General features: G+C 41.6%; 1 protein-coding gene across 6 annotated transcripts in view; it reads left to right on the forward strand.

Moving 5' to 3' along the window:
• RALGPS1 (Ral GEF with PH domain and SH3 binding motif 1) overlaps window positions 1–8,616 on the forward strand; it is a 301,912-nt gene that overhangs the window by 51,454 nt on the left and 241,842 nt on the right. For all 6 annotated transcript variants that reach the window (XM_007471717.1, XM_007471715.1, XM_007471716.1 and 3 more), the window contains one exon: window positions 1,005–1,112. In XM_007471717.1, coding sequence (XP_007471779.1) covers window positions 1,005–1,112 — 108 coding nt within the window. The remainder of the gene's footprint in view (window positions 1–1,004; window positions 1,113–8,616) is intronic.

Genomic DNA, 8,616 nt, shown 5'->3' on the forward strand with positions numbered 1-8,616 from the left:
AAGAGTGAAATAAAGGGGAATTAATAAAAACATATTCTCTAAATCCCGGTCCAAGATGTTGAGGTTAATGGAAACCACAAAATCCCTCTTCACAGGTTGAGACGAATAAAACCGTTTATGAACAGGGCACAGTTTTGGGGTGGTAAAGCTCTGTTGGTTCCCCAAAGTAGAACTTGATGGAATTAAGTAAAATTGAAGAGAAGGTATGTTCAGCATTCTGGGATGCCTACGGTGTTGGGTTTCATGTAACTGGCCACATCTGGGGAGTTTAACTTGCTCTTTTACGGGAGACCTTTCCTTTACATGCAGGACTCCCGGCGTTCTCCTTAGCAAGGGGCTCTACTAAATATAACTTTCACGCCGTCTCCAAAACTGGCCAGTTACTTCTCACCTCATCAGCTAACAGGCTTTGAATTCCAAGTGGCCCCTACATGAAATAAGCCTTGAGAGTCAGTTTAACATTTTGTATAATAATTTCCTGCAATGAATTTAAGTAGAAAAAAAAAAAAGGTGAAACCAGGTAATGTTTGAAAATCATAACAAAACAGGTGATCTCCTCAGGCCTCCTAAGATGTGAAGGGTGGGCTGTATCTTTTCACCGCCCCCCCCACCCCGCCACAGAGGCAGCTGGAAGCAGTTGGGGTGTAGTGAGCGAGGGCATGTATGATTGAGGGGTAAGAGAGATATACAACTGGGCTCACATTCTGGCTCTTCAGTTTCCTAGGTGAGATACATTGGGGAAGCAGCACTGCCTCTACTTCCTTATCTGTAGGATGGGAATAATAACAGTGTGTACTCAGAGAGTTGTTATGAGAGTTAAATTAGATTATGCATATGAAGTGCTTAACACAGTGCCTGGAATAGGGTAAAGCACTAAACAACAGAAGCTTTTATCATTGTACGGTTCTGCCCCTCTTGCATCCTCAGTTCTGAGGTTTGGGAGTCAGTGATTGTGGAGTCAGCCAGACTGCTCAGGTGGCCCCATCTCTTTCTGTCCTCCACAGGGCAGCAGCAGCTCAGACTCTCTGGAGGGCCAGGGCTGCGACTATGCCAGCAAGAGCTACGATGCCGTTGTCTTCGATGTCCTGAAAGTGACTCCCGAGGAGTTTGCTGTAAGTAACAGGACTGATGTGGGTGGCTGGGCACCATAACAGGGAGCCCGAGGGGGTCACTGCTCAGGGTTGTTTGCTCAGACTGGAAACAAGTCGTATATCCAACAATAGGGGATTGCCGAATAAAGTATTCTTTATGAAATACCATGTGGCATTAAAAAAGGGTGATGTCTGCAGGGAGGGATAAATTAGGAGTTTGGATTAAAGTATACACACTACTCTATATAAAACAGACAACAAAGAAGGACCTACTGTATAGCACAGGGAACATACTCAATATCTTGTAATAGCCTATAATGGAAGAGAATGTAAAAAAAAGAATATATGTGTGTGTATATATATATATGTGTGTGTGTGTGTGTGTGTGTGTGTGTGTGTATAGCTCAATCACTTTGCTGTACACCTAAAACTAACACAACATAGTGAATAAACTATATTTCAGTAAAAATTTTTTAAAAATAAAAAAACCCACAAATATTTTCAGTAGGTGTATTATAGTACCTGGTTTGGCAAAATTGTTGGAGCAGAAAAACCTTTGTACCTATCTGGTTACAGATGCATTACAGAATTAATTTTAATACTTGTTGCATTGCTATAAAGATCAAAATTAAAAAAGGAATTAAGGAAGGAATGTATAATATAATTATATGAAAGCAAAATAATAAATAACTGAAGGATAAAAAAACAGGAAGCTGTCTATCTAGGAATTTAACTACCTTGGAAGGCGTACACAATATATATGAATAGTAAGTGAAAGGAACAGGTTACAGCAGGGGTCCCCAAGCCCTGGGCTGAGGACCGGTACCGGTCCGTGGCCTGTTAGGAAGCGGGCCGCACAGCAGGACGTGAGCGGCGGGTGAGCGAGTGAAGCTTCATCTGCCGCTGCCCATCGCTTGCATTGCCGCCTGAACCGTCTGCTCCTCCCCACCCGGTGGAAAAATTGTCTTCCACAAAACCGGTCCCTGGTGCCAAAAAGGTTGGGGACCGCTGGGTTACATCACAACTTACAGAGAATAGTGCCATTTTTAAAAAGCATGCACAGCACCTACATATTTATATTTGCATAAGAAGAGGTCTAGATCCGATGTTTACATATTCTTAAATATGTGGATACCTATATAGCCAAACATATTATTTACTGTAGTTTCTGGTTATAGGATTCTAAATAATTGGAATTTAATTTTTCTTCTTTTTGTTTATTTGTACTTTCTATATTTTTACAATGACTGTTTTCTACAATGATAGACAATATTATTTGAACAAATTCTGTAATTATAAATTTAAAAGAATTGTTTTTCCTTCAGCCAGTGTGTTGCTGCTGGTCGGACCCTGTGCTTCTTTGTTGTGGAGGAGCAGGCTTGGCTCCTCGTTTTGCCATGACCTGGTTTCTTCCTTGTTCACTTTGAGGGTGGAGGGAGGATGTTGGCTCTGGGGTGACCTGATTGCAAGCGCTGCCCAGGGCTGCATTTCTCTGCAGAACCACGGAATTATTTCCGGCCATGCCCACTTTTTCCCCGTCCCCTTGCTGTAACAGGTTTGGTGCCCTCCAGGGGTCTTTGGAGCTAAGTGGGCCCCATCTCTTTGCTCTGCCATCACTTGCTCCCACGTTTACTTTGTGCCAGGCCATGCTGAGCCTGGCACATATGTCACCTCCCTCAGTGTGTCTGAGGGATCCTTTTAAAACCAGTGTAAAACTCTTTAGGGGCTCCCTTATACTAGAATGAGATCTGGAATTCCTCGTGAGCCTCCAGGGCCCCGTGGTCTGGCCAAGCCTTCTCTCCTGCCCCATCTCCTTGCTCCCCAGCTACACGCCAGCTTCCTCTTTCTTCCCCAGACTCACCTGGCATCTGCCTGCCTCAGGGTCCTGTGCTTCTTATTCCTTCTGTCCTAATGGCTCTTTCCCACATGTCTCCCAGTCTCTGTTCAGATGTCAGCCCTAGACAGGAATTTCACGGGCTAAAGTAGCATCTGTACACCACACGCTTCCCTGACCCTGCTCTGTTTTCTTCATATCTCTAATGACTGCCCTACATTACATTCTGTAATAGTGTTTTGTATGGTCTGTCTCCTCCACTAGAATGCAAACTCCCGAAGGACAGGAACTTTATCTGACTCTTTCACGGCTCTTTCCCCATTGCCCAGAATAGTGCCTCCCTCATAGTACACGTTAACTAGAAGAATTCAGTCCTCAGAACAACCTGATGAGGCAGATTATCAGCTCCCGATTTTCTAAGAAAGAAACTAAGGATCTAAGAGATTGTTTTTTTTTTAACCTGGATCATATAGCCAGATGTGGGCAGAGCCAGGTCTGAAACCTTCATCTCCTGATTATTCACCTAATGCTGGATGGTGATAACAAGGGCAGCTCCCACTTTTGAACACCTCCTTTGTCTAGGTCTTGTGCTAAATGTTTTACATGCATTAATCTAACATACTTTTTACCACAGCCTTACAAATTAGGCATATTTATTATTCCCAGTATACTGTCACCAGTATAGAGAGGAAAATCACCTCTTCACACAGATAGTAAGTGGCATTATCTGTCTGGGCTTTAAAACCAGGGCTTCTGACATTCTAGACCAGTAGAAATATAATCTGAGCCACATATGCAATTAAAAAATTTTTAGTAGCCACATTAAAAAAGGTGAAATTACTTTCAAAATATTTTTTATTTAACTTGCTGTATCTAAAATATTATCATTTCAACCTGTAAAGAACATGAAATTGTTGAGATACTTTGCATTCTTTTTTCACACTAAATCTTCAAAACTCAATGTAGTCTTCTAAACTTAAGAGTGCTGGCGACATTTCAGATCCTCAATAGCCGCGTGAGGCTAGTGGCCACTGTATTAGACAGCGTAGTGCTAGTCTGTCCTCTCAGGCACAAAACTATAGTGCGTCTCTATCCTTTAGAAGACATCATGGACCTTGCTGGCTGATGACTTAGCCTCTATATTCTATTTGCTTTTGTCTGCTTGTTGTATTTTTTTTTTTTGGCTGTGTTGGGTCTGTGTTGCTGTGTGCGGGTTTTCTCTAGTTGCAGCAAGCGGGAGCTACTCTATGTTGTGGTGCGCGGGCTTCTCATTGTGGTGGCTTCTATTTGTTGTGGAGCACGGGCTCTAGGCGTGTGGGCTTCAGTAGTTGCAGCACGCAGGCTCAGTAGTTGTGGCGCACGGGCTTAGTTGCTCTGTGGCATGTAGGATCTTCCCAGACCAGGGCTTGAACCAGTGTCCACTGCGTTAGCAGGCAGGTTCTTAACCACTGAGCCACCAGGGAAGTCCTGCTTGTATTTTTGAGCTGTGTTTTTTAGCTTCGTGAAAAGAATGAAGCAATAATGAGGTTTAAAAATCCCTTTATAGTTGTTCCCCACGTGGAAAGGCAGAGAGTTTGGCTGTGCCTAGAACATCATTGTCCAGCCAGACCCCTTGGTGAGCTTTTGGGCCTGGTTTTCTAGTCTCAGCCCTAGAGTGTTGCTCAGCCCAGCCCAGTCTGGGAAGACTGTAGGGAAGGGCAGTGAAGGCTCTGAGGGTGCAGCACTAATACTTGGCTACTCCTGCCAGAGCCAGCGTGTCTTCAGCTTAGATGTGAAGCCAGGTCCCCTGGGGTCTTTGGTCTTTGGGGAAGTATTGGAGCTGCCAGGTGTTGGAATTGAACCAGACCACCTGGTATTTTAGTTTCCTGTCTAATAATATGAAAGAAAGGAAAAAGCCAGACACGAGAGTCCAATAAAAAAATCATTTGAGTGATTCTGGGAAGATGGCGGTGGCGGCAGCATAGTTCTTTATTCTCCCTGAATCCCCACATAAAAACATCCAGAACAACTAGATAGCAAACCCTGAAATCCATGAGAAATATTTACAATAAAATTAGGTGTCAAGTTATCCCTATCAAACCCAAAATATAAATGGCTGGGGATACTCCACCAGTATCAAAAAGACCTGCAGAGTATCAGCTTCAGTATAAGAGAAAGCAGAAGTAAGTATTGGGGCATTTGACAGACCAGAGAATAGGAGAACCCCAGAATTTCTATCAGGAATTCACTGGAAAGTTCGGCAGGTTAATGTGAGAGTAGCAACTGAAATTGACAGGAATTTTGACCACTCAGATAATGGATGGGTGGAAGAGATCTGTGGACTAGCCCTATGAGCTCTTGAGACCAACCAACCAGGGCTCACTTCCAGAAGAAGGCTCCATATCAAAGAGAAATTCAGTATGGGAGTGGACTGAAAATGATCAGGATAGGGAAAGTTAAGGAAAAAGGAGGTCTGAATAAATGTGTGTGTGTGTGTGTGTGTGTGTGTGTGAAATCTCAAAAAACAACTGCATGTTGTTGAACACTACATGAAAGTAACCAAAAGAAGAGCTATATGAAGTTAGAAAAGCTACCCTGAACCATGTTCCCCTCTAGAAAATTAGGAAAAATAATTTTACATAAAAATAAGCAACAGAAAATTATTGATATCAAGTCTTTCAAAGTTATTATAAGAAAAAAAGAGTAAGGACAGAATCCTGTAGATAACGAAAGCATGCCAGAAAGGCATGCCTTAAAACAGATAAAAACTATAACCTTTCTATTTCAAAATAAGCTAAGAGAAGATATTAAGATCACACTGTAAGACATGAACAACATAAGTCTGAAATAGAAGAATCTCAGAAATGAGGTGGCAGAGTTAGGAAAGCATTGAAAATAAAAGTTATTTTGGAAACGAATGTTGAACTAGAAGGAACACAAGAATAGATAAACATAACAGAAAACGCCTTAAGGGAGGAAAAATTTTAAGATCAAAATAAATGAAGAAAGAGATAATAAGACTTTGAAAAAAGTGATAGGACTTCCCTGGTGGTGCAGTGGTTAAGAATCCGCCTGTCAATGAAGGGGCACGGGTTCGAGCCCTGATCCGGAAAGATTCCCTGATCCGGAAAGATGCCGTGGAGCAACTAACCCCATGTTCTACAACTACTGAGCCTGCAATCTGGAGCCCGGCTCTAGAGCCCACGAGCCACAACAACTGAGCCCACGTGCCACAACTACTGAAGCCTGTGCGCCTAGAGCCTGTGCCTTGCAACAAAGAGAAGCCATTGCAGTGAGAAGCCCATGCACCACAACGAAGAGTAACCCCTGCTTGCTACAACTAGAGAAAGCCTGCATGCAACAACGAAGACCCAATGCAGCCATAAAAAAAGAAATAAATTGGGGGCTTCCCTAGTGGTGCAGTGGTTGAGAGTCCACCTGCCAATGCAGGGGACACGAGTTCGTGCCCCGGTCTGGGAAGATCCCACATGCCGTGGAGTGGCTAGGCCCGTGAGCCATGGCCGCTGAGCCTGCGTGTCCGGAGCCTGTGCTCCGCAACGGGAGAAGCCACAACAGTGAGAGGCCCGCGTACCGCAAAAAAAAAAAGAAAAAAGAAAGAAAGAAAGAAAGAAATTCGTAAAAGTGACAAATATTAATGATAAGCAAAGAAGATCCAATGTACAGATAATGTAAATCCCTGAAAGAGGAGAATAAAAGGCAAGGAAACTGAACAAATACTTAAACTATAATTTAAGAAGATGTTCACAAAATAAAAAAAGATTCAAACCTACATATTGAAAGAATATACTGTTACTCCATCTTGGCTGGAACCCCCACCACCCCCCGCACCAAGTTCATAACTCAGTTGAGGAATTCTAGCATTCCAATGACAAGGAGGATGACCCAACTCTGAACGAGATTTCCCCCTTGTATGTGACATTCCATTGATCCAATAAATAACTCTTGGCACTCAATGCAAGTTCTTGGTCATGCTGGGGCAACCCAGAATGGTCAATACCAAGATATAGTCTTGGTAAACTACTTGGGTGATAAAATTATAGAGAAACTTGACGAAAGTCAAGATAGTGGTTACTTTTGACAGGAGGGAGGGACTTGTGATTGGGCCAAGGCACGTGGAGGAACTCTTTTTTTTTTTCTTAATTGTGGTGAACTATATGTAACACAAAAATTACCATCTTAACCATTTTAAGTGTACAGTTCAGTTGTGTTAAGTACATTCACATGACTGTGCAACCAGTCTTCAGAGCTGTTTTCATCTTGCAGACCCGAAACTCTGTGCCCATTAAACAACTCTCCATTCCCCCCAGCCTCCACCATTTACTTTCTGTCTCTATGAATCTGACTACTCCAGGTATCTCATATAAGTGGAACCATACAGTGTTTGTCTTTTTGTAACTGGCTTATTTCACTTGGCATAATGTCCTTGAGGTTCATCTATGTTGTTGCATGTGTCAGAACTTCCTTTCTTTTTAAGGTCAAATAATACTCCATTGTGTGTATATACCACATTTCTGGGGTCCCTTCTGCCATCGATTGGGGTGGCTGTTTCTGGACCTGGATGACGGTTATAAGGTGTTCGTCTTGTAATTAAGTCATCAAACCATGCATTTGTTTAATGTGGTTTCCTGTTAATGTGTGTCATTTTATGGTCAAAAGGGTTAAGATCATTTCAAAGGTCCTTATAGTTTTAGTGGGGTGTGTTCTGCAGCTGGACCTCAGTCCTTCTCCCCAGTGGCTGGAAGCAGAGCACAAAGCAAAGCAGGAACTTGTCTTTGTCTTCAGCAGGTCATGGACATTCTTCTAGATCAATATGTATGTATTTAATTCTCTGTTTTTAATAGCTGCATAATATTCCAGAGTCTGCATGTACCATAATTTTTTTCAAGAAGTTCCTTTTTTGATGGCCTTTTAGGTTACTTCCAGATTTTTACTACTATAAATAATTATTCAGTAAACATCTATATTCGTCTCTGTATCTAAATGCAGATCTCTCTCTCTCTAATCTTCTTATATACCAATGCTTTTCTTTCTGTACGAATTGGTATTGCTGTGTCAATAGTATGCTCATTTCAATTTTTAGGAGATAATATCTAAATGTAGTGCCTGATCCTGGATGAAGAAAAACTTGCTGTAAAAGGCAGTATTGGGATAATTAGCAAATTTTGAATGTGGACTGTATATTAGATAATACGGTTGTACCAATGATAAATTTCCTAAGTATAATAATTTTATCGTTATGTAAGAGGATCATCTTGTTCTTGGGAAATAAAATGCTGAAGAATTAAGAGGTGAGGAGTCATAATATCTGTATTTTACTCTCAGATGGTTCAGAAAAAATGTGTGTGTGTATATAATTTTATAGATATATATGTATATAATTATATACATAAAAATAAAGCAAATGAGGCCAAATGTTAATAATGAAGCTAGGTGAAAGGTTATAGAGTTTATCATATTATTATTGCAAATTTTTTGTAAGTTTGACATTAAAAAATAAATAAAATGTTAAGAACTTTTTTTTTAATGGGTTACTGCCAGATTACTTTCCAAAAAGAACGGAGCAACTCATAGTCCCGTTAGTTGTGATGGTGCTGATGGACCACAAATGGTGTCTTCCTCTTTCATTTGCATTTCCTTGACTATGATTCTAAAATTGTCAGACACAGCAGCTCTGGGAGTAGAAGCAGGAAT

The sequence above is a fragment of the Lipotes vexillifer genome, unplaced genomic scaffold (genome assembly GCF_000442215.2).
Source record: "Lipotes vexillifer unplaced genomic scaffold, Lipotes_vexillifer_v1.1 scaffold98, whole genome shotgun sequence".
Classification (NCBI taxonomy): Eukaryota; Metazoa; Chordata; class Mammalia; order Artiodactyla; family Lipotidae; genus Lipotes; species Lipotes vexillifer.